This window comes from Sus scrofa, chromosome 7 (assembly GCF_054392235.1).
Source record: "Sus scrofa isolate SSC_HxYL_T2T_F1_AM1 chromosome 7, Sscrofa_HxYL_maternal_Yorkshire_Landrace_v2.0, whole genome shotgun sequence".
NCBI classification, from domain to species: Eukaryota; Metazoa; Chordata; class Mammalia; order Artiodactyla; family Suidae; genus Sus; species Sus scrofa.
In genome coordinates, this window is record NC_139389.1 from 111,070,417 (window position 1) to 111,094,685 (window position 24,269).

General features: G+C 51.3%; 1 protein-coding gene across 1 annotated transcript in view; it reads left to right on the forward strand.

Annotated features, from left to right (window-relative positions):
• LRRC74A (leucine rich repeat containing 74A) overlaps positions 1-16,383 on the forward strand; it is a 30,579-nt gene extending 14,196 nt beyond the window's left edge. Inside the window, 7 exon segments of the mRNA XM_084969871.1 lie at positions 712-797; positions 1,501-1,695; positions 4,541-4,636; positions 8,786-8,932; positions 12,469-12,576; positions 16,203-16,284; positions 16,287-16,383. Coding sequence (XP_084825997.1) covers positions 712-797; positions 1,501-1,695; positions 4,541-4,636; positions 8,786-8,932; positions 12,469-12,576; positions 16,203-16,284; positions 16,287-16,312 — 740 coding nt within the window. The 3' untranslated portion in view covers positions 16,313-16,383.
• Positions 16,384-24,269: the final 7,886 nt, after the last annotated feature.

Here is a 24,269-nt window from a genome sequence, read left to right on the forward strand (position 1 = left end):
AAAGCATCTTTAAGTTTTAAAAATGGGCACTTTCTGTACAAATCCAGCTTCTAGACAAGCCGGATGCCTCCCCATGTCCATCTGGTTGTGTTGCTAAAGCTCTCCTGGATGGAAATTCTGGGGCCACCACTGCTTCAGTAGGTGTCCCTGAAAAAGACATCATGTGATGCAACAAGCCATGCCCATCAAAGTCTGCTTACGTAAATATGACCCTGTTTTCTATGCTGTCTCCATCGATTTTAATGGTTGTGTAACTTTCCACCGGATGGACATTTATGATATGCTTTGCCCTTTCCCCTGTGAGTCACAGACCTTAATTTATGAGTGATGCTATGGTGAACATGCGCACGTGTGTGCTCTGTCCATATCCTGTACTATCACCATGGGAAGTGTCTCAGGGGTGGTATTGCTGTGAGATAGAGTAGACGCATTTTAATAGGAAAATGTCTGTGACCAAATAGTATTTGCCAAATGGATGATACCATTTACTGGCCACCTGCAATAGGTGAGTATTTTTCTATATTGTTACCAACACTGGGAATCATCTTATAATTTTATACTTAAGTGAATAATTGACAAGTGATTACCTCAGTGTTTTGCTTTGCATGGGGATTGAACCATCCTTATTCTCAATGCCATGACTATCTGCCAACTCTAAGAGTGGGTCCTCTGGAACATCGGGGATGCTGAGATGATTCCCTCCTTCCCCAGCTCTCAACAGTGGGCTCCAGTCACTGGATCTGAGCTGGAACCACTTCTGCATCCATGGAGCAGTGGCCTTGTGCAATGGTCTTCGGGTAAGATGTTCCAGGAGAGCAGTGTTGAGTCCAGGTGGCAGACAGCCAGGGCCTCTGCCTGTCTGCTGTCTTGAACCTCTCCCTTGTGGTCACTGTTGATGAGAGCATGCTGAGCTCTCATCACCTGCTCGTCTCACTGTCGGTCTACCTCCCACAGCTCCTGGACACATGTTATTCTTTGGTATAAATCCCTCCTGGGTAAATTTGACCCGCTGGGGCCTAGTTGGCATCTTTGGGGAACTTCAACAAGGCCCTTTAGCCAGAAGATAGGGAATGACCTGAACCCAAAGGGAATGAATCTCAAGACTACTTGAGAAGTTCCTGTTGTGGCTCAGTGGTAGTGAACCTGACTAGTATCCATGAGGATGCCGATTTAATGCCTGGCCTCACTCAATTGGTTAAGGATCTGGTGTTGCTGTGCCTGTGGTGTAGCCCAGCAGCTATAGCTCAGACTCGACCCCTTGCCCAGGAACTTCCACATGCCATAGGTGTGGCCCTAAAAAAAAACCACCACAAAACAAACAAACAAAAGGGAGTACCTGAGACTCTGAGGCCAGCTGGGAGGGCTCTGGAAAGACCTGGCAGACCTCTTTCCCATGGACCACTGAGCCTGGCCACCAGCAGGGGCCAAAAATCGGGCCTTTTTGGCCAGATGAGCTGCATGCAAACTTGGTGCTGGTGCTGTTCTGCCCTGTCCCTGCAGGTTAACGTGGCCCTGAAGAAACTGGATCTCTCCATGAACAGCTTTGGGAACGAGGGGGCTTCGGCCCTAGGGGAGGTTCTCAGACTCAACAGCTCCCTGGCCTACCTAGATGTCAGCTGCAACGACATCAGTAATGAAGGGATCACCAAACTCAGCAAAGGCCTGGAGGTGAATGAAAGCCTCAAAGTTCTGAAGGTAAAGTCTGCCTGAGCTGGGAATGGAACGTCTTGTATACGCACCCGTGTGGGGGTGTGGGTGTGTATGTGTGTGTGTGTGTACATCCATATGTGGGCATCCATGCATGTATATCTGTGTGTGTCTGTGCATCTGTGTGTCTCTGCTACATCCATGCGTGTGTGCATCCAGGTGTGAGTCCCTGCATCCATCTATGTGTCTGTGCGTCCACGTGTGTGCATGCATGTGTGTGTCTGTGTGTGTTGGGGTGGGGGCAGCAGGACAATGGCACTGGATGTTGCTGGGGAGAAAATCTACCTTGTGCTTCACAAGTGCGTACACCCATGGCTGTCTCTGTGCTATAACCCAGCATCACCCTCTGCTCTCATCTGGCATGTCATCTCCTACCTGGTCTTCCTTCCTCTGGTCCGGGTCTGCTCCAGAGTTTCTCCCCACTACGGCCAGAGTGTGGGTTCTGAGTGTAACTCTGAGTGTAACTCTGACTTCCACCCCCAACCCCACTTCCTCCAGCTTAGACCCCCATGGCCTCTGTTGCTCAGGTCCAGTCCTCTCACCCCGTGTGCTTCTCCAGCCTGTTTACCCGCCTCCCCCACTCTCCCTCGCTGCTCCAAGGTCTTCTTTCATCCCCTCCCCGCCCACCCCCCCCCGCAGAGCCTGGCCTATGCTGCTCCGTCCCCTGGTCCCCTGCTGCAGTGGCTGCTCTGCCTCAGAGCACAGCTGGAGCAGCAATTCTACAGGGACCTGCTGACCCCTCAGCCCATTTATCCTGCACTGGAATTTCTCCTTATGCTCTCATTTGAGTGACTATTTGACTGTCTGTCACCTGCTAGGGCTAAAGCTTCATGAGGACAAGGCGTGTTTGGTTTTGCCCATTTTTATACCCCTTATACCTAGCAGTCCTGGGCATGTAGTAGATGCCCAGTGAATATTAAGTGAATAAATGAATTCATATTTCATTGTAAAATTACCTTGCATAAAGATGCTAATTTATGACAAAGAAACCCGTGGGAAGTTGGAGAACAAGTGAAAGATGAGCACGTCTCTTAGCAGCCTCCCCTTTCCCCTTCTATTAGCGAGTTCTTTATCAAGTGATTTGCCTCCTTATTCACGGCCCAAGCGTACAGAGCCGGCTCCCTTAGTCCCACTCATCAGATGAGAAAACTGAGGTTGTATGGCTTGTCAGGCCATGCAGCCAGCAAGAGGCAGAGGGAAGTCAGCTCTACCTGGTTTTGACTGCAACTCTGACTCAAACAAGTTGTGGAGGTGACTCAGAGGGACCACAGATGTGGGAGTGCTGGTGACAGAAGAATGGGAGTTAGAAATCAGTGGAGATGAGCCACCATCTGAGAGAATAGCCACGTTAGAGCTGCTGAGGTGACAAGAGGGAGTCAGGATCCCACCAGCTGGGTGATGGTGGTGACAGCAGACCAGACCAGGTGGCCATCTAGTGACTGGAGGAGCTGAGAGTCCAGCCTGGCTGCAGGGGCACAAACTGTAACTCAGAGAAGAAGGGCTGACTCAGCCTGCAAGAGAGTCAGCCTGGGTGACCGATGAAGCCAAGGAAAGTTCATAGAACCTGCAGTGCAAAAAGACTGAAAACACTGCCTGGGCAAAATGGCCACAGGGCTTTTTCTCTGATTAGTGGGATATAGGCAACATTAACATTTTTTTCCTACAATGACAAAATATTTTATTTTTAATACTTTAATATTTAAAATTATTTTAAGGAGTTCCCGTCGTGGCGCAGTGGTTAACGAATCCGACTAGGAACCATGAGGTTGCGGGTTCGATCCCTGGCCTTGCTCAGTGGGTTAAGGCTCTGGCGTTGCCGCGAGCTGTGGTGTAGGTTGCAGACTCGGCTCGGATCCTGCATTGCTGTGGCTCTGGCATAGGCCGGTGGCTACAGCTCCCATTCGACCCCTAGCCTGGGAACCTCCATATGCCGTGGGAGTGGCCCAAGAAAATGGCAAAAAAAATAAAATAAAAGTTTCAGCCTCATCAGGAAACCAACCAAAAGCTTTCGACAACAATATCTAACATTCCTGGGAGGCTTACTCTGTACTGTGCACTCATTTGAATGCTTTGCTTGAAGCTGAATCCTCAGAGCAGCTTTAGACAATACGTAGGCAGTGGGCAGGGAATCTCGAGGCCAGAAGGTTGGTAAGCAGAGCCCCTGGGCTCCGAGCTCCCTGCTGTTAACCCCCAGTCAGTGGGTCCCGGCACTGTTGGGATAAGGCCTGAGCACTTAGCTAGGCCCACAAGGTCCTATGCGATCCAGCCCATTCCAGCTCTGTGGCCTCACTCGCTCCCTCTGCTCCCTCCCACATGTTTGGCGTTGCCCAAACACCTCAGCCCCTTTCCACTTGCCTTCCCTTGTCTTCTTTGATGCATCTTATTCCCTCCTCTGGTCCTGCCCTACCTTCTTCCTCCCCGACTAATCCCCATTAGTCCTGTAAGGCTTGGCTTCAGTGTTCCCTCCACCATACGAGATGCCCCTTTCCTTGCTTCTGCCACACCAGTGGGTCCCTCTGTCATTGCCATGATCGCATTTCTGATGTTATTTGCTCGTTTGCCTGTGTCCCCCTCTAGAGTGCAAGCTGAGGGCAGAGATCTTGTCATGTCTGTCTGTGCCTCCACCCAGGGCCTGGCAGATGGGAGGCCCCTGCTAGATGTTTACTGGATGGATGGATGGATGGATGGATGCAGTGAGATGGACAGGTGGATGGACGACTGGACAAACAGACTGACAGGGATTGTGATTTGATGGGAAGAAATGGAAACTGCTCCGAGCCAGCCTCTCCGGTCCCCATCTCTGCCTCCTTCTGTCTCTCCCTTTCTCCCACAGCTTTTCCTGAACCCTATAAGTATGGATGGGGCTCTTTTACTTATCCTGTCCATCAAGAGGAACCCCAAATCCAAGATGGAAGATATCGACATTTCTGTAAGTTGCTCCCCCCGGGGAGCAGGCCAGTTTTCATGGCCACTGTCAGGTCCCACAGCGCTGGCCCTCAGGGCCCTCACACGCATGCTCCATGAAAAGGCCACTCCCTTCGGAGTACGACTCTGCCCCCTCCAGGGGTCCTTTCAGAGCAATAGCCACTCAGTCGATAACCTCTTGGTGTGAAATTATTTACCTGGGACCCCAGGGCCTGCACCCCCAAGAGTGGGCCTGGGGGCAGAGAGGAGGAACACCAGAAACAAAGGCAAGGGACCCCAGAACAGACTTGTCAACCGTCAGCTTTGTCGATGGCTCTGGGGCATAGAATGCTTCCAGAATCCGAGGATTTTAACAAGTCTGAGTATTCTTTTTTTTTTTTTTTTTTCCCACTGTACAGCAAGGGGATCAAGTTATCCTTACATGTATACATTACAATTACATTTTTTTCCCCACCCTTTGTTCTGTTGCAATATGAGTATCTAGACATAGTTCTCAATGCTACTCAGCAGGATCTCCTTGTAAATCTATTCTAAGTTGTGTCTGATAAACCCAAGCTCCCGATCCCTCCCACTCCCTCCCCCTTCCATCAGGCAGCCACAAGTCTTTTCTCCAAGTCCATGATTTTCTTTTCTGAGGAGATGTTCATTTGTGCTGGACATTAGATTCCAGTTATAAGTGATATCATATGGTATTTGTCTTTGTCTTTCTGGCTCATTTCACTCAGTATGAGATTCTCTAGTTCCATCCATGTGGCTACAAATGGCATTATGTCATTCTTTTTTATGGCTGAGTAGTATTCCATTGTGTATATATACCATATCTTCCGAATCCAGTCATCTGTCGATGGACATTTGGGTTGTTTCCATGTCCTGGCTATTATGAATAGTGCTGCAATGAACATGCGGGTGCATGTGTCTCTTTTAAGTAGAGTTTTGTCCGGATAGATGCCCAAGAATGGGATCGTGGGGTCATATGGAAGTTCTATGTACAGATTTCTAAGGTATCTCCAAACTGTTCTCCATAGTGGCTGTACCAGTTTACATTCCCACCAACAGTGCAGGAGGGTTCCCTTTTCTCCACAGCCCCTCTAGCACTTGTTATTTGTGGATTTATTAATGATGGCCATTCTGACTGGTGTGAGGTGGTATCTCATGATAGTTTTGATTTGCATTTCTCTTATAATCAGAGATGTTGAGCATTTTTTCATGTGTTTGCTGGCCATCTGTGTATCTTCCTTGGAGAACAGTCTATTCAGGTCTTTTGTCCATTTTTCCATTGATTGATTGGCTTTTTTGCTGTTGGGTTGTATAAGTTGTTTATACATTCTAGAAATTAAGCCCTTGTCAGTTGCATCATTTGAAACGATTTTCTCCCATTCTGTAAGTTGTCTTTTTGTTTTCTTTTTGGTTTCCTTTGCTGTGCAAAAGCTTTTCAGTTTGATGAGGTCCCATGGGTTTATTTTTGCTCTAATTTCTATTGCTTTGGGAGACTGACCTGAGAAAATATTCATGATGTTGATGTCAGAGAGTGTTTTGCCTATGTTTTCTTCTAGGAGTTTGATGGTGTCCTGTCGTATATTTAAGTCTTTCAGCCATTTTGAGTTTATTTTGGTGCATGGCGTGAGGGTGTGTTCTAGTTTCATTGCTTTGCATGCAGCTGTCCAGGTTTCCCAGCAATGCTTGCTGAATAGACTTTCTTTTTCCCATTTTATGTTCTTGCCTCCCTTGTCAAAGATTAACTGACCATAGGTGTCAGGGTTAAGTCTGAGTATTCTAACACGTACAAACCTGTGTTTCCATTTTATGACTCAGCCTACGTGACTCAGAGTTGTATCTGAGGGTAAACTAATCTGATGGAGAGGAGAAGCCTGAGGAGGTGACTTTGCTCTGTGGGCTACTCTTGCCCGAATCACCCTAGTGGTGGGAGCCGGTGCTAACCATATCCCACCCTCATCTACCATCCTACACTCTTTTTTTTTAACCCCAAATCCATTTTACCGACACCAGCTCCTCTGCTCCTTCTCTGGGAGGTGGGTAGAGTGCCCTTGTGACCTGGGCCGCCATAGCAAAGGACACAAAACCAGGTGGCTTAAATGATAGAACGGTGTGGTCTCAGTTCTGGAAGCTGGAAGTCCAAGATCAAGGTGTGGGTGGGCTTGGTTCCTGCAGAGGGCTGTGAGGAAGACTCTGGTCCTTGCTCCTCTCCTGGCTTCTGGTAGTTGGCTGGCAATCTCTGCTGCTCCTTGGCTGTAGAAACATCACCCTAATCTCTGCCTGCAGCCTCAGGCGGCGTTCTGCTGTGTGTCTATCTCTGTGTCCCGGTGTTCCCTTTTCACAAGGACACCGGTCAGATTGGACTAGGGCCCACCCTCATGACCTCGTTTTAACTTGAACATCTGCGAAGACCCTCTTTACCAATAAGGCCACATTCCCAGGTCCTGAGGGTTAGGACTTCAACATCTTTGGGGGGGGGGGCACAATTCAATCCATAACAAGTGCTTTCCCTCATTTCCCCCATTTTACATGTAAGGAAACTGAAACAGAGAGGTTAGGTCACTTGCCCAGGACCACACAGCAAGTGAGAAACACAGCAAGGAGTAAACCCAGGGCTCCTGCCTTCTCCTCTAGAGTTCTGTACAGGTAGAGTGTTAAAGTCCTTTTCCATTTGTTTAATGCCACCCTAATATGCTGTTTGGCTAAGATTTGAATGCCTTACGATTCTATCAGGGATGATATTTTTGCATTTGAAACCCAAGCTTCTTGGAACTGAAGCGAAAGTAAAATTGGGGTTTAGATTTGTCACAGGTTATCAACCATGATAAAAACAAGCCTGCTTTTGTTCTCATTGTGTTCCCTCACTGCGGCCGCCCTGCCCCGGGCTCCTTCTTGTGTTCTGGGTCCTCTCCACCCTCCTCCCACAGTTCTGACCTGCACCCCAGGAGGCTGCCTCAGCCCCCCTGCCCCCTGCCCTGCCCTGAGCCTCGGCCCCAGGTCTTATTAGCATTGCCCCCCCCCCCACCGCCCCCAGAGGGCAGGATGGAAGGTATGAAGCCTGGCCTTGCCTTGGGGTGTCTGAGGGGCTGTCAGACATGGTGCTCTTTCAGCCCCAAGACCGTAAATAAACCCATGAGCTGGGATCACACCGCCATTCAACAAACCGACCAGAGCCAATAGATCTGAGTCGGCCTTTTCCTTCCCTTTTGTCCACTCTGCTGCCATAATTCTCAGCAGTCTTAGAATTGCTTCATGGTAGATGCTTCTAGAACTTTCTTTAGAATATCTACAAAGGGTAGGGTGTAAGTCTTCAGCCCTGAAGCCTGGATTTAATTCTTGAAAAGGCAAACTACTCAGAAACACATCTGAGGAATGAAGCAGGTCAGTCACACCGGGGAAATCAAGTTTGATCAAATGCTTTTTTTTTTTTTTTTTTTTTTGTATTTTGGAGGCCACACCCATGGCATATGGAGGTTCCCAGGCTAGGGATGAATTGGAGCTGCAGCTGCCAGCCTACACCACAGCCACAGCAACGCAGGATCCTTAACCCACTGATTGAGGCCAGGGATCAAACCTGCATCCTTATGGATACTAGTCAGATTCATTTTTGCTGAGCCACAGCAGGAACTCCATCAAATACTATTTCTCAGAACACATGTTCTCCTGCAGCTCCAACCTGGCTCGGGGGGCACTTCCACAACAGCGGGTTCACAGTGTGTTTTGAGCCTTGATGGAATGGTTGGTGGGAGCGGGGCTCTGCCAGGGCACCTGTTCTGAAGACCAGCACTGATGTAGAAATGGGTTTTTCAGGGCCTTTTGGGGGGACCCGACTTGCCACCCCACAGCTGTGTCTCATCTGTCAACCCCATAGTTGTGTCCTAGCTGCCACACACAGACACTAGTGCTCACCTTTGGAGAGCAGAGCTGAGTTGACAGTATGTGACAGGCCCCAGCAGCCAACTCGGACATCTGATCATCACGCAGGAAACTTACACGTCACACCCCAAGGCCGTCCTAGTCTCCGAGCAGCACTGAAGAATAACCTAGAAAAGACGACACCTTAACTTCTCTTGGGGCGGGGGGGGGCGTGCTCGCTGGTCTGGGAGATGGCACCATGGCAGTGACCTCCCCCAGACGGTTCCCTCTCTCCCCGCTTCAGAACGTGCTGGTGTCCGAGCAGTTTGTGAAAACATTGGACAGTGTGTGCGCCATCCACCCTCAACTGGACGTGCTGTACAAGGCGGTGCAAGGCCTCTCTATCAAGAAAACCCTCTTCACATGGACAAACCCCATGAAACTGATCCAGGTGAGCCCCACTGCCCTCTAAGAGCCCCCAGGGACCCCTGGAGAGAGCTGACTTTTGGCTCAGCTTCCTAGAGTGTCTCCTTCCCCAGAGCATCTGTGCAGGAAGGTCTCGGACTTAGGCTGTCAGATCCCTGAGCAGGGCTTCCTGCTCCCAGAGGAAGGCAAGGGCTGAGAACTGGCTGAAGTGGGAGGGCCTTGGAATGGGACAGTTTCTGCCACCCTGGCTCCTCCATGGCAACCAAACACAAGTCCCTGAAGTGCTCTTGGCCTCAGTCTCTTCACCTGTAAAATGGGCATAATAAATAGCAACCACCCAACAGGGCTTCCCTGAAGATTAAATTCTATGCTCTATGTGACAGGCTTAAAACAAGGTCTGGCATTAAGCACACAAATTAATGTGGGCTCTTTCCAGTAGCTGGTAAGGATGCCAAGACGTCCCAAACCTGCAGGCAGGATGGCTATTTGGCAGCTTCAGCTAAAGAGGAAAACTCAAGTCTTTTATACGTAGGGGGTCTCCTGCCCCTGGCTGGAGTCTTAGATTGCATCTGGCAGTCACAGGAATCAGACGTAACAGTGGATATAAAAGCTCAGACAATGTCAGCGCTGGAAGGGATGTTACAGAACTCACCCTGATGTGCAGGTGACAGGTCTGCTGCTAGGTGCTGACTGTTTGCCACCAGGGGCAGCAGGAGCTGGGATGGTGCCTTGAAAATGTGGGTTCTGCAGGGTGTATGCCACTGGGACGTGATGGGTGGTTGTGTGTGTGTGTGTGTGTTGGGAGGAGGGAGGTCTGTGGGAAGAGGACAGAGCCAAAGATAACTCCATATATTTAAGCCCAGTGGACTGAAAGAATGCTGGTAACATTGCCGGCGGTGGGGAAGCCCTGCAGGGAGAAGTGGCTGCCTCCTGGCTGCTTCCGCTCTGGCCCCACCCGCCCATTCTCCCCCTTCTGCTCCACATTTCAGCCCCAGCAGATTTTGCCGCTTCCTTTCTGCATCAGTCCTCTCTTAAGACTAACTCCAGGTCCCTATGCCTGGAGCACCCCTCCCCCTGCCCTCTGTGTCTCGCTCATTCCCACTCACGCTCTAGGTCTCCAGGGCCATGTCCCTGGACAGCCCTTCTCAGGTGCCCTGGTCCAGAGTAAATGCCCTGGCCAGGTGCTCCGCAGCCCTGTGCTTCGCCCTTTCACTGCAGGACTCTGGACTCCACCAGGGCAGGGGCTACCTTGGTTCCGATCAAAGGCACCTACCAAAGTAAGGGGCCCTGATGCCGGTCAAAGTTCTTCGTTGCAGACCACAGAATCCACTCTAGCTAGCTTAAGTGAAAAGGGATAGATTACCAAAGATAGAACACAGAGACACTAGGAGGGCTGATAAAATAGCTCTAGATTTAGATTTCAGAAATGACTCCTGGAGTTCCCGTCGTGGCGCAGTGGTTAACGAATCCAACTAGGAACCATGAGGTTTCGGGTTTGATCCCTGGCCTTGCTCAGTGGGTTAACGATCCCGCGTTGCCGTGAGCTGCGGTGTAGGTTGCAGACGCGGCTCCGATCCTGAGTTGCTGTGGCTCTGGCGTAAGCCGGCGGCTCCAGCTTCGATTCGACCCCTAGCCTGGGAACCTCCATATGCCGTGGGAGCGGCCCAAGAAATAGCAAAAAGACAAAAAAAAAAAAAAAAAAAGAAATGACTCCTCAAACACCCCAACTGGGTGGCCAAGACGGCTGTTGCTTCTGCCTCGGTCAGGAAGCTGCCCAAGCAGGAATGGCCTACTGAATCAGGAAGCCACCCCCTCAGCTGCCAGCAGCCTGCTCTCCCCAAATCAGATGGGTCATATTGTGTCTCATTCAAGTGCTCAGTGAAACCCACTCCATTCTGACCTGTAACTTCAAGGGAACTTGAGGAATGCTGATTTTAGTTTTCCAGCCTCTGTGTTGTAGAGGCATGCTAAGAAGGAACAGAGAGGGTGTTGAGGGCCGCCCCTGGTATCTGCCACAGCGCTCAGTAACTGTGCAGAATTCAGCTGACTGAGGTTCTATTTGGACGTGTTGGATTGAGGTGTCACTGGAGATCAGCATGGACTTGTGAGCGGCTGCTGGGGATGCAGAAGTGGAAATGGAGGTTTGGGATCAGCCCAGGGGAAAGGGGGTGGGGTAGGCCATGCACCCCCGAGAGAGGCGGGTGGGGAGCAGCAAAACCGGAGACTGATCCCTGAGGAAGTCCTCCGTGAGCACGGCGTCTGCAGAAATATCTGTCGATACAGCTGGGCTTGCCTGTGGCCTTTGGAGAGTCAGAGGGGAAGAGAAGCAAAAAGATACTAAAAAAAGGACCTGAAAGAATATTTTAATGACATTGAAAAGGAGTTCACATTATAAAAATACAGTGCATGTCATAAAAACGGTGTATACAGTACAAAGGTGATAGATGCATAGACATATAGATAGATAGACAGGTAGATGAAAAAATACACATCAAGGGAGCTCCTGCATGGCTCAGTGGTAATGAACCCAACTAGCATCCATGAGGATGTGGGTTTGATCCCTGACCTCGCTCAGTGGGTTAAAGATCTGGCGATGCCATGAGCTGTGGTGTAGGTCTCTGATCCTACACTGCTGTGGCTGTGCTGTAGGCCAGCAACTATAGCTCTGATTTGACCCCTAGCCTGGGAACTTCCATATGCCGTGGGCGTGACCCTAAAAAGACGAAGAAGAAAAAAATACACATCAAGATGTTACCTCTGGCTGGTGGGATTGGATTGGATGTATGGCTTACTTTTCATTTTCTTTGTTTCTGCTAATCTAAAATTACTTTAAAATGTGAGTAGGTAAGATCTTTGAAATGAAAACAACAAAATACTATTTTTAAAATACTCTAGCACAGTATAACTCCATACAAGTATTTGTGTAAAGCGATGAGAATTCTAGGAATTCCAGGAACCTGTCCTGCCCATCACATGACAAGGCTGTGATGTAGTCTTCTGGTCTCTGAGCTAACAACATCCCACCACATCCACAGGGTACCATCGTCGCTAGTCTTAGCAGCGGCAACTTGAAAATTAAAGAATACAGGTGGGAGTTCCCGTCGTGGCACAGTGGTTAATGAATCCAACTAGGAACCATGAGGTTGTGGGTTTGGTCCCTGCCCTTGCTCAGTGGGTTAAGGATCCGGCGTTGCCGTGAGCTGTGGTGTAGGTCGCAGACGCGGCTCGGATCCCGCGTTGCTGTGGCTCTGGCGTAGGCCAGTGGCTACAGCTCCGATTAGACCCCTAGCCTGGGAACCTCCATATGCCGCAGGAGCGGCCCAAGAAATAGCAAAAAAAAAAAAAAAAAAAGGAATACAGGTGGATACAATCACCGCCATCCCCTCCATGCTACGTTAGCCTAACCCTCCGCCCCAATCCTTCCACCTTAGGAGCACAGGAGAGCCTGCCCAGTGTGGGTGGGGTGAACACACAATGCGGGTGGAAAGAGGGGTGGGGTAGGGGTTGGTACGGATGCTACAAGGTCACGTGTTTGCTCCTGGCATCTTCTGCTTCTCTAAGAGCTACGCGGAGCAACAGAAAATCTCAGTCCTGGACTTCTTCAGGAGCTTGAACCCTAGTGGAGAGATGAGGATGCCTGTGGGCGAGTTCCGGAAAGCTATGATACAGGTGCGTGGATTCCTGGTGGCCAGAGGCACTGTGCGTGTGTGTGCATGTGTGGGTGCGGGGGGGGGCAGGGGGTGTGTGCTTGAGACAGAGACAGAGACACAGCTCGAGCCCTTTGTAGAGCTCCCCGGATTGGCTGTGGGTGTCCACCTCCTTTATCTGGACCCAGAGGGACCCCAAGACCTCCTTCAGTCGCCAACCGAAGTCCTTCTCTGTATTGCACGGCTGGGTGCCCCTGGTGACCCGAGATGCCGCCTCCTGAGGACACATTCTTCATCTTCTAGGTCTTTCTCCCCACTGCGTGTGGCCACTGGGCAGGTTTTAAAAGGGAGTGGGAGAGTAGGCCGCATCCCAAAGCCCCAACAGGTCACTTTTACCCCATCCCCTCGCCTGAAATCCCCCCAGTATGGTGCGGAGGGACCACTGAAATGCAGACCTGAAGAGGCCGGGCACCAGGGCAGCCCTAGGAGGGACTGGGCCCTGCAAGAATAGGACCCAAGGGGGCCCAGGCAGGGGGCATAGGACCCTCAGTGCCAGGCCTGTGGTGAAGGGGACTCGGTAGCAGGGCGATAAGGATGTGCTGCCCCCTCATCCTGGACCCCGTCTCCTTCACCCCTTCACCCCTGCTGCTCCCCGGAGAGGGGCGATGACCCACGGGCGGGGGCTTCCTGCCCTGCATGCTGGGGGTTCAGTGTCCTCTGAGCCCTCAGTTGCCAGCTGTGGTCCCGAGAGAGAGGTGTTATGTGGAGTGTGTATGTGTGGTGTGTGTTTGTGGGGTCTGTGTGTGCATTTGTGTGTTGGGGGTGTGGCGTGTGTGTGTGTGTGTGTGTGTGTGTGTGTGTGTGTGGTGTATGTGTGTGGTGTGTGTGGCGTGTGTGTGTGTGTGTGTGTGTGGTGTGTGTGTGTGTGTGTGTGTGTGTGGTGTATGTGTGTGGTGTGTGTGGTGTGTGTGTGGCGTGTGTGTGTGTGGTGTATGTGTGGCGTGTGTGTGGCGTGTGTGTGTGTGTGTGTGCATGTGGTGTGTGTGTATGTGTGTTGGGGTGTGGTGTGTGTGTGCATGTGTGGTGTGTGTGTGTGTGGTGTGTATGTGTGCTTGGTGTGTGTGTGTGTGTTGGGGGGGTATCTAGAGCAGGGAGATGCAGAGAGCTCCGTTGACTTCGAATGTTCTATCCACCTCTTCAGCAGAACAAGGTCCCTATAAATCGGTACCAAGTCAGGGAGCTGATGAAGAGGCTGGATGAGAAGACGGGCATGGTGGACTTCAGGTCAGCCCGGGCCCCGCGTGGGCTGCCTTCTACCCTGAGCCAGCCCGCAGTTCTCTCCAAGGCGCCTTAGCTCCAGGGGCCACCCTGGGACAGATCGGAGGTGACACAGGGAGCAAACAGTTAGGCCCTAACGTGGAGAGAGGGGTGGTATAGGGGGGTGTACAGGCACCACGGTGGCCTGAAAAGGAGGCATCAAGGGTTGAGGGTGTCACACAGACAGACAAAAGGACAGAGGACAGCAAGTGCCAAGGCCGAAGTGTGAGGCTACAGGGTGTGCTGGAGAACCCCAGGTCCTTCGACTCTGCGGGGGCTCAGGCAGCCAGGCAAGTTGTGACTTAGGCTGAATCCCTTGAAGAGATCAGAAAGGACCGTGATAACTACCATTCACAGCAGTACCCACATCTGTGAGCCCTCGCCTCATGCCAAGCACTCCACCTATCACCAGACAGGTGCCTGAATTCTCACAGTGCCCTGCAGGCACTCTCATCACCCCCACACTGTGAATGATGAAACGGAGCCTTAGAAGGAAAGCACAGCCCGAAGGGCCAGAGAGGGGCGGCCGTGGCTGTAGAACCCAGGTCTGTGTGGTTCCAGAACCCACACCATGCTAGACCCCCTCATCAAGGCCATAGGACCCCCGCTGGTCTGCAGGTTGGTCCATGGGGCTCTGTGGCGTTGTGCCTTGTGACCCTAAGGAGCCTGTCGGAGGCCCCCATCTGGTCCTGCCCCACAAGCCGTCTCCCAGTACCTCTGTCCTTGCCTCCATCCGCATCTCCCCAAGGAGAAGCCATGGCTCAGACTGACTCAGCTGCAGAGCCTGCTCTCCCGCAAGGACGCGGCCATGCGCAGGGCTCTCTGTCTGTGGGTCATTAGAATGGGATAACAAGCACAGGACCCAAGAGAGTTTCATAAGAGTCAAGTGGGGACAAAGCACATAAATAACACGGTGCTGTCACTCAAGAGTGACACCATCATCCAGCAGGCCCCTCCCCCAGGGCGGCTCAGGCTTGCACACATACCCCCAGGACCCCTGCCCTGTGCTGCTCACGTGCTCGCCCTGGACCTCCCTGCCTGCCATTCCTAAAGTGCTACCTCCTGTTCCCTGGGATGCTGGCAGGCAAGAGCCCAAGGCGGAGGTCAGGAAACCAGGTCCAGGTCCAGCGACTCTCCAGCTTTGCAGACAGGGGCACATGGCCATCAAGAGGCAGAGCTGGGGTCTCAAGATGCAAGTGGGGAGCTCTTGTGGGCACCTCCTAATTCCCCTCAGGGGATCCCCTCACTCCAGCTTGGTTAGTTCTGGTCGAAAAGCAGGGTTGTCATCATTATTGTTGCATGAATTTTTAATTTTCATTTTTTGTGACAAATGATGTAAAAATTCTAAATCCACTGATGTATAGTAAGGAGAAAGTGAAGGTCCTGCTTTACCTTATCCCCATGGTTCCCTCTGCTCCCAGAGTGCACGTGTGCACAACGGCAGGTGCACATTTTTAAAGCTTTTCCCATGTACTTGCCGTCAAGTGTGTGTGTGTGTGTGTGTGCATGCATATGCGTATGTTCTATAATTGTTAAAAACATGGGCTCTGGGACCAGGCTACCTGAGTTCCAATCCCAGCTCCGCTCCTATGGAACCTTGGCTAATTAACCTAGCCTCCCTGGGCCTCAGTTTCCCCATCTGTGTTATGGGATGAATAAAAGTTCCTACAGTGCTGGGAGCTTTTGAGGATTAAATGAGTTAATGCTTGTGAAGCATTTAGAACACTACCTGGCATGTGATTGGCTTAGAGTACAAATGTCTTTCACTATGTTATTTTACACACACACACACACACACACACAGAGTTTCTTATTTATCATAAGTAGAATCACACTGTCGCGTTCCCCTGAACTGCTTGGCTTTACAGCATGTCTTGGCGAACTGTCCGTGTTGGTGCGTTTAGATCTAGTTCAGTCTTTTTAGCTGCCACATGGCATTTCATTGTGCAGAAAGAAGTCTCATGTTTAAATCTCATTTTATGGACGTGTAAGTTATTTCCAATGTTCTGTTACTACAAATAATAATCACCAGCATTCTTTTGCATGTGGTGTTTGCACACATACGACTCTCTAATGTGGGCTTGGCAGAGTGGACCCAGGATGAGCTGATGCACATTCTGAATTTAAATCTGCTGCCAGAGCCTTGCAGGCAACGTAAACCCGTCCGCATCCCCGTGCTGACGCTGAACCTCACCACGTTCAGTGCTCTGCCAGGATGAGAGACGGGTTCACAAATGGTCTCACTTGGATTCAAGGCTGTCTAAACACGCTCGTGGATCAGCTGTGAGGCTGCCTTGGCGCTCAGTGTTATCCTCTTACCTTTCAAACCAGTTTCTTGAAAATGGCGAAGTCATAGCAACAAGTCTGGTCTGGAAAGCAGTCTCGGCGACAGAGAACTGGCACGTCGGCTGGTGGCTGGGAGGAGGCGGAGAGCTGGCTGAAACCTTGGCAGACAGACAGACACCAAGGCCAGGGCTGTGAGCAAGCCAATAAAGTCTGGCTTGGGACCTCGGGCTGCTGGTGGCGTGCCCTTCCCCTCTGGTTTGAGGGGACATGTCCTTGGTGGCCTCGTTAGAGCCACGAAGACAAACTGGGGAGACGTGGGGTTGCCAGGAGGCAGGAAAGGAGCAGGGGGAGGATGTCAGTGCATAAGAGCAGTCAGCACAGAGCTGGCTCTTCAACTGTGTTGAGGGGAGTGCCCGAGACACTGGAGGCCATGGCAGAGGGAACAGACGCTCAGGAAATGGGGACAGGGGCCTTTAGAAGCAAATACCGGGGGTCATGTGGAGAGAACCGGGGACAGGAGACAGAGAGCGCTGGCATCCAGCCATGGCCTTGGTACAACCCCTGGCCACCTTGGAGCCTCATGCTTCCGCCTGAAAAAGTGGAACAGCTGAAAAAAAGGATGCCCATCTGTTCCAGGAACCCACCATTCTGTGGTTCTTTGTAAAATTCCTTAGAAAATGGGGGCAGGGGGCCATGAGGAGCTTAGCAGAAGAAGAGCAGGTTTAGCCAAGCTCAGCGTACACGGAGCAGATCAGGGGAATGGGGACCTTCAAGGGCTGTGATTAATGTTGTCATTTGTGGGATAAACAAGGGCAGGAACTCTCTTGTACACCTCTGAAGCACCTGCACAGTGCCTGCTCATAGTAGGTGCTCAATAAAAATTATCTGTGAAATTGAATTCACCTGGTAATTGTTTGGGGCAAATGGTGGAAAGCTGGGAGAGTTTGGGGGTACCGAGGACACTGCAGAGCACCCACAAAGTGCTGGAATGGCATCTAGGAATTGAGGCACCAGCCTTTGGGTTCCCCCCCCCCCTTTTTTTTTTTTGCCCAATGCCTCTGGTATGGGGAAGTTCCCAGGCCAGGGATCCAATCCATGCCACAGCAGTGACCCGAGCTGCTGCCAGGACAACCACCAGACACTGAACCCGCTGTGCCGCAAGAGAATGCCTCACTGGTTTTTCACCGAGGGTGGGGTGATGTTGAGCCCTCTCTGCATGTGTGGCAAGATCATTATTTGAAATAATCTCTGTCCCCCTCCCCATGGCATATTTTCCTCTCCCTCCCCTTATTCAAGGTCCTAGCCTGAAGTTGAATGTCCATTAAATGGATGGTATACGGGCTCAGAGTCAAAGTTAGATGATGAAAAGAAAAGAAGGAAATGCAGTAAGGAGCTTGTAGGCTGAAACTCACACCCGCCCTTCCCATCAGGTATATAGATGTCTTTGCTCTGACTCCCCAAATAAATTAGATCCCCTGAAGTCAGGGAGCATGTCTCTTTAGGCGATTATAATCCATAAAATCCTCCACCAAGCCCATGCTCATACTGAGCATCTAATAATCCCTGATGCAGTATGGAACCCTGAAGATTATGAGACTATGAAGTACCAAATTATGTTATGGGCTATAGGTTTGGAATCAATAAAAAGGGCAATGTTTTCTCAAGACTTTTATTCATCTTTTGCATAAAAAGCACATTTTTTTATCAAATGTTAGTTTTCGTTTGGATAGTTTTGGAGGAATGGTGAGGGTATGGAGAAGCCAAAATCTCCCCCACCCCTTTGGACCTTCCAGGCCACCCCTTGACACTTGCCATCCCCCATGGCGCAGGCACCCCCAAAACCTGACCTGCTCAGCCCTGGAACCTGCCCAATGGTGGAGTAATTCCTACATGCGGCCACTAGGTGTCAGGTCAGCTCCAAAAGTCCACTTGAGAGCTGTGCTGGATCTGATCAGATGGCTTTGCAGTCCTCGCCTCGCGCTTTCCCTGATCTGCCAAACTTCCGCCCCCGAGGAGTCTGGCAGGAAATCTGAGCTCCAAAGCGTTCAGCAGCCTGACACGTGAGCAGACCTGTCCTAAGTTCTGTGTCCTCATTGTGAATCATCGCTACCCGCTCCCTTGCACCCTCGCTCTGAGGAAGAAAATCTGGTGCTCAGTACAAGCTCCAGAAACATCGAGCCCCCTCCCCCAGCCAGCCCGCCTTGGGGCTGGGCGAGACCAGTGTTAAGGAACACTGCACAAGGAACACACCCGCTGATAATGGGCTGACTCCTGCTTTATCATGTGAGGAGGCTGGCAGGCAGGAGACCTGCAGGAGCTGAAGACCAAGGTGGAGGGAGAGCAGAGGCTGTCAGGTCAAAGATGCCCCAGAGGCATTGGCCTGTACCAGCACTGAAGGGGGTTTGCCGCAGGGCAGGGGAATGGCACCCCGGGCGTGCCCGCCTTCCACGCCCAACTCCGTCTGGCTTTGTGCACTAACTCTGCATCTTCACAGAGACTCCTTTGCGGTGAAGTCTGTTACCATCCCCATTTCAAAGCTGGGGAATTGCAGGCAGGGAGAAGCATCTCACTCAGAGCCTTCTGCTACTAAGCAGCATGGCTGAGATTCGGACCCTGGCAGTATGACTCTGACTCCCTGAGGTCTTAACCACTGCGCTTCTCTGTCCCTCTGTAGCTCCCTCGCAGCTTTGTGTCTACAAGCGGAAGTTTAAATGTGCCTTCTCTGTTTATATCCTTTCTGCAACAAACAGAGGCATACTTCAATTCATAAGCAAGCATGAGCTCCAGGCCAGGCTGGACCAGCCAGTGGGGAGGAAGCAAAGGGAGAGATGATGATGCTGTATTGTGGCTGAATTCTCAAGTTCAGGTTGATGTGCCCTCCCTGCCCCTTGCATTCTCCAAGGGGAGATGGGAAGGAAGAGTGTGGAAAATCTCTTGAAGTGGTTAAGCATGCGAATTCTGGCATTCGACAGTTCTCAGTTTGAATCCTGTCTGGTTTGAGCTAGGCACTAATCTCCCTGAATCTCAATTTCCTTTTCTGTAAATAGGGGTGATAATGGAGTTCCCTTCGTGGCGCAGTGGTAAACGAATATGACTGGGAACCATGAGGTTGCAGGTTCGGTCCCTGCCCTTGCTCAGTGGGTTAACGATCTGGCGTTGCCATGAGCTGTGGTGTAGGTTGCAGATGTGACTCAGAGCCTGTGTTGCTGTGGCTCTGGCATAGGCTGGCGGCTACAGCTCCGATGAGACCCCTAGCCTGGGAACCTCCATATGCCGCGGGAGCAGCCCAATGAAATAGCAAAAAGACAAAAATAAATAAATAAATAAATAAATAAATAAATATAAATAGGGGTGATAATGGTACCTTTCTGCATAGAGTTGCCCAGGCCTGGGGCTCAGGCCTGGCCTCGTTACAGTGGAGTTCCTCTCCTAAGAGGGAGGGGGTGTGGGGAGTTGCAGGCCCAGTGGGATACATTAATGGCCAAACTGAGCAGCCATGGGTTTTTTCCCCTTTTTTGGCCTCCCCTCGGTATGTAGAGTTCTCCAGCCAGGGATCTGAGCTGTAGTTTCTACCTACCTTGCAGCTGAGGCAACTCCAGATCCTATAACCCACCGCACCACCACAGGGGATTGAACCCGCATCCTGGCTCTGCAGAGATGCCTTCGATCCTGTTGTGTGGCCATCTTTTGAAACACCCAAGTACGGGGTCTTTGAAACGCCATGGGAGACATTCCAAGGCTTAAACCTTAAGACCTGAATCCAAGGCTTAAGACCTGAGTGAAATCAAAAGAATTTCTCCAGAATCTTAAAAATTGGAGGTGGTGGGAAGGCGGGGGCCATCTGCACTGTGTAGGCCATTCAGGGGACACAGTGGACACCTGGACTTTTCCGTGGCTGCTGGAGTCTGAACCCCCTTCCTGGGCTGGGGGTGTCCCTGGAAGGGACAGCTGGGACTTGCAGCTGGGATGTGGGCGCATGCCCACACCAGACACGGACTCCCTCAGCTCGGGTTAGGAGCCAGCAACCAAAGAAGTAAAGAGTACAGAGAACTCCTTTGCCGCTTGGCCGAGCCCCCAAGCAGTGGTGGTGGCGATGCTGGTGGGATGGTTCTGGGTGCTGGGCCTTCAGGTCAGCGGTGCCCACTTCAGCCTCCGGTGTGTGGCCATGGTGGCAGCTGCAGTGTCCTCAGGCGACCAACCTGCCTTGTCAAGTGAGGCCTTGGGATCGGTTTTGTTTGGTTTTGTTTTAAACAAAAGAAAACAATGATTGGCAAGGCAAGCCTGTGTCCTAAACACTGGCTGCCGACCAGTAGACTTGATCTAGAGGAAAGGAAGAGCTCTCCTTCGGGAAGCAGACATCCTGGAGGAAAAGGGCAGTGTGGGGGTGGGGGCGGCTCTCTGGGGCTCAGAATTGCCTTTTAAGGGGGGGACAGTGGTATGACCCCTGGAGGGCTGTTTTGTTGTTTTGCCACTTCTTAGGGAGTCTGTGGGTGAATTGGGGTGAGGCTGCCTGGCGGGCTGCTGCTTGACCAGGATGAATGAGACTAGCTCTTGTGTGGGCCTCTGTGTGTTAACAGTATAATCAAGAGCATGACAGGTCTTTTTCCCAGTTCCTGGCACAGGCTTTAGAAACCCTCAGAATTTCTTGAGTGACAGGAGTGTTGTCTTTATGCTAATAAGGTGACTCAGATTGGGGCCCTAGAAGGCTAGACCAATCACGTGAGCAGATGTTGGAACTTTCAGCCAATAGGAGCACAGGGGGGTGGAGTCTGTGTTCTCTTATTAGCCCCAGTTCAATCAGTCCTGAGTGATGAAGCCCCAGTGAAAATGCTGAACCCTGAGGCTCAGTGGAGGCTTCCCGGGAGATGACTTCCCCCGACTCCAAGGGGCGAGGGCATAGGAGCTCTGCCCTCCCTCTCATATCTTGCCCTGCGAATCTCTTACCTTGGGCTGCTCACGAGTCATATCCTTTATAATGAAATTGCTATCATTTTTTTGAGAGAGTTCTATAGGTCACACAGTGAATTATCAAATCTAAGGGGTCATAGAAACCCTCTGCTTTGTAGCTGGCTTGTCAGAAATGCAGGTGTCCTGGGGAGGGGGCTGAGACTTTAACCTGTGGAATCTGATGTTAACTCCAGGAGGTTAGCGTCAGAATTGCACTGCAGTTTCACCCCAGGCGGTGTTATCCCAGGTGCAGTGGAAATGGAACACGTGTACAAAAAAATCATGCTCACATTTGAATCACAGGACGTGATATGTGTATGCAAGGGTGTCCATGCTCAACAGAAACGGCTCTCCCAGGTACTAACCCCCACCTGCCTGCTTTCAATACAGCCCCTCCCAGCCAGCCCCTCTCTCCCGGCTGTACCTCTATTTTCCCAGCAGAGGGAGCTCCAACCCCACAAGTCCTCCGACTCTGCACAGCGCTTCAGCTCTAAGGCAGGGTTGGGGGAAGCACAGAAAAAGAAAATAGAACTCCAGACTGGCTCAGGGAAATCAGACTCTTATTAGATGGCTGAAAAGGGAAGCAACGCAGCTGGCTTCAGGGACACAGCTCACGTCAAGGGAGCCTGGGCCAGAGCCCTCAATCTGCCCACATGGGCAGATACAGCTTCTGTGGAGCCTGAGTTTGTACAAATTGGGGACCCTCTCTTAAAAACATATTTACAAATATAAATAAGATATAGAAAGTGGATGTATATTTTGGATGAGGAAAAAAGTCACAACAAATGAAGAATTTTAAAGAGCTGGAGTTCCCGTCGTGGTGCAGTGGTGAATGAATCCGACTAGGAACCATGAGGTTGCGGGTTCGATCCCTGGCCTTGCTCAGTGGATTAAGGATCTGGCGTTGCCATGAGCTGTGGTGTAGTTTGCAGACGCGGCTCGGATCCCGCATTGCTGTGGCTCTGGCTTCAGCTGGCTGCTACAGCTCCGATTCGACCCCTAGCCTGGGAATGTCCATATGCCGAGGGAGTGGCCCAAGAAATAGCAAAAAGAGAAAATAAATAAATAAATAGCTGACAATGGCATAAGGATTGAATCTACCCCGCGCCTTGAAAGGGGGCCCACTGAGTAGCTTCTCTGTAACTGGGCCCCCGCCTGCATGTCAGTCAGCAGGGATCAGACCCCTTCCTGATGGAAAGTCCAGTTTGCTTCCTGAGCCCATCCTGCCATGAAAATGGGCTGGAGGACTGAACCCCAAAGATTCCCCCTTGTCGGGTTCTTCCCGCCTCTCTCCTCACCACTGTCTTTGAGGCAGTCGCTTGCAGTCACCTCATAAGCCTGTGTGGGGCACTGTCCCTTTTCTCTCTGTCTCACCCAGGAGGCTGCCACCTCCACCCCCTGCTTTTTGGGAGGCATGAGGTAGTTCTCAGGGCTTCTCCTTCCTTGAGTCCTGGCTCCACTGTGGGTCCTCCAACCACTCAGCATTATTTCAAGACTATAAAACTCACAGCCCCCAAAATGCTTTTCCCAAGGGCCCTGTGATGCAGGAGAAAAAACCAAAAACAAACAAACAAACAAAACCTTCTTAAAGCAGTGGGGGAAAACTTAAAGAGTTCCCTGGTGGCTCAGTGGTTGAAGAATCAGGCATTGTCACTGCTGTAGCTCAAGGGGCTGCTGTGGCATGGGTTTGCTCCCTGGCTCTGGGAATTTCCACATGCCGCAGGCATGGCCAAACAAAGAAACAAACAAACTTAGAATGTGATGGGGAGGGAAATCATGTACATTTATTTATACTAAAGTGTAAGTGACTTCAAGTAAATTCAATAAACATTTATTAAGGGCTTACCATGTGTCCAGTGCTGCTGTGGGTGTATTTGGGATACATCAGTGAATAAAAATGACAGGACCCATCCTTTACACGGAGCTCACATTCCAGCAGGAAGAGACTGAGCACAATCAACAAATATAATAAATGAGTGCATCACCCACAGTGTTAGAAGATAATAGGTGCTATGGGGGAAAACAGATCTGGGAAAGGAGGGTCATTTCTGGGGGGCATGGGGGAATTTTAAACAGGTGAGGAGTGCTATTTGAGCACAACTTGAAGGCAGTGAGGGAGAACCTTGAGACAGAGAGTGGATCTGGGGTGAGAGATTTTCAGGCTGAGCACAGGTTCCACGACAGGTGCCATTCTGGTGCATCTGAGGCTCCGTAAGGCAGCCCAAGGCTTGGCTGGAGCAGAGAGGGAAGGAGAGCAGAGCGAGCAGGGTCGCATCAGGGGGGCCTTGAAGGCCTCAGAAACATGGGTGTGAGTGAGAGTGAGATGGACCCTTGCCAGGTCTGGGGCAGAGGAGGGATGTACACCAACATCTTTGAAAAGGGTGTTCTGGCTGCTGTATTAGGAATAGACTTTAGGGAGTTCCCACTGTGGCTCAGTGGGTTATGAGCCCCACTAGTATCCATGAGGATGTGGGTTCGATCCCTTGCCTCGCTCAGTGAGTTAAGGATCCGGCATTGCTGTGAGCTGGGGTGTCGGTCGCAGACACGGCTCAGATCTGGCATGGCTGTGGCTGTGGCATAAGCCAGGAGTGACAGCTCCTATTCAGCCCCTAGCCTGGGAATCTCCACGTGCTGCAGGTGTGGCCCTGAAAAGAAAAAAAGAATAGACTTTAGGGATGAGAAAAATCAACAGGGAGGCTATTGCGAGAGATGGGATACTGGCTGTTCAAGAAAGAGAGGCTTCACCATGACCCCAAGTTTTGGCCAGAGCAGCGGAGGAAAGAAGTCTCATCACTGAGCTAGTGGGGTGCTGCTGGAGCAGATGTGGGTGTTCAGGGTGGAGAGAGGAGACTGCAGATTTAGGGATGTCTGTTAGATACTGCCCAGGGGACTGGAGCAGGTGTTGGAATCCCAGAGTGGGCTTGGAGGAGGGGTCTGGAGGGGGGGGGCATTTGCAAGTCCTGGGGGTTGAACATCAGGAAACTAGATGAGGTTCTGGAGTGGGGTGAAGGGACCAGGCCTGAGCCCTGGGGAACCCCAAAACCCTTAAAGGGCAGAGGAAGAACCAGCAGAGGGGACTGAGGGGGAGAGACCGGCCAGGAAGTGGGGTCCCCAGAGTGTGGGGTTCCGGAAGGCAGTTGAAGAAAGTGGCCAAGCCAAAAAGAC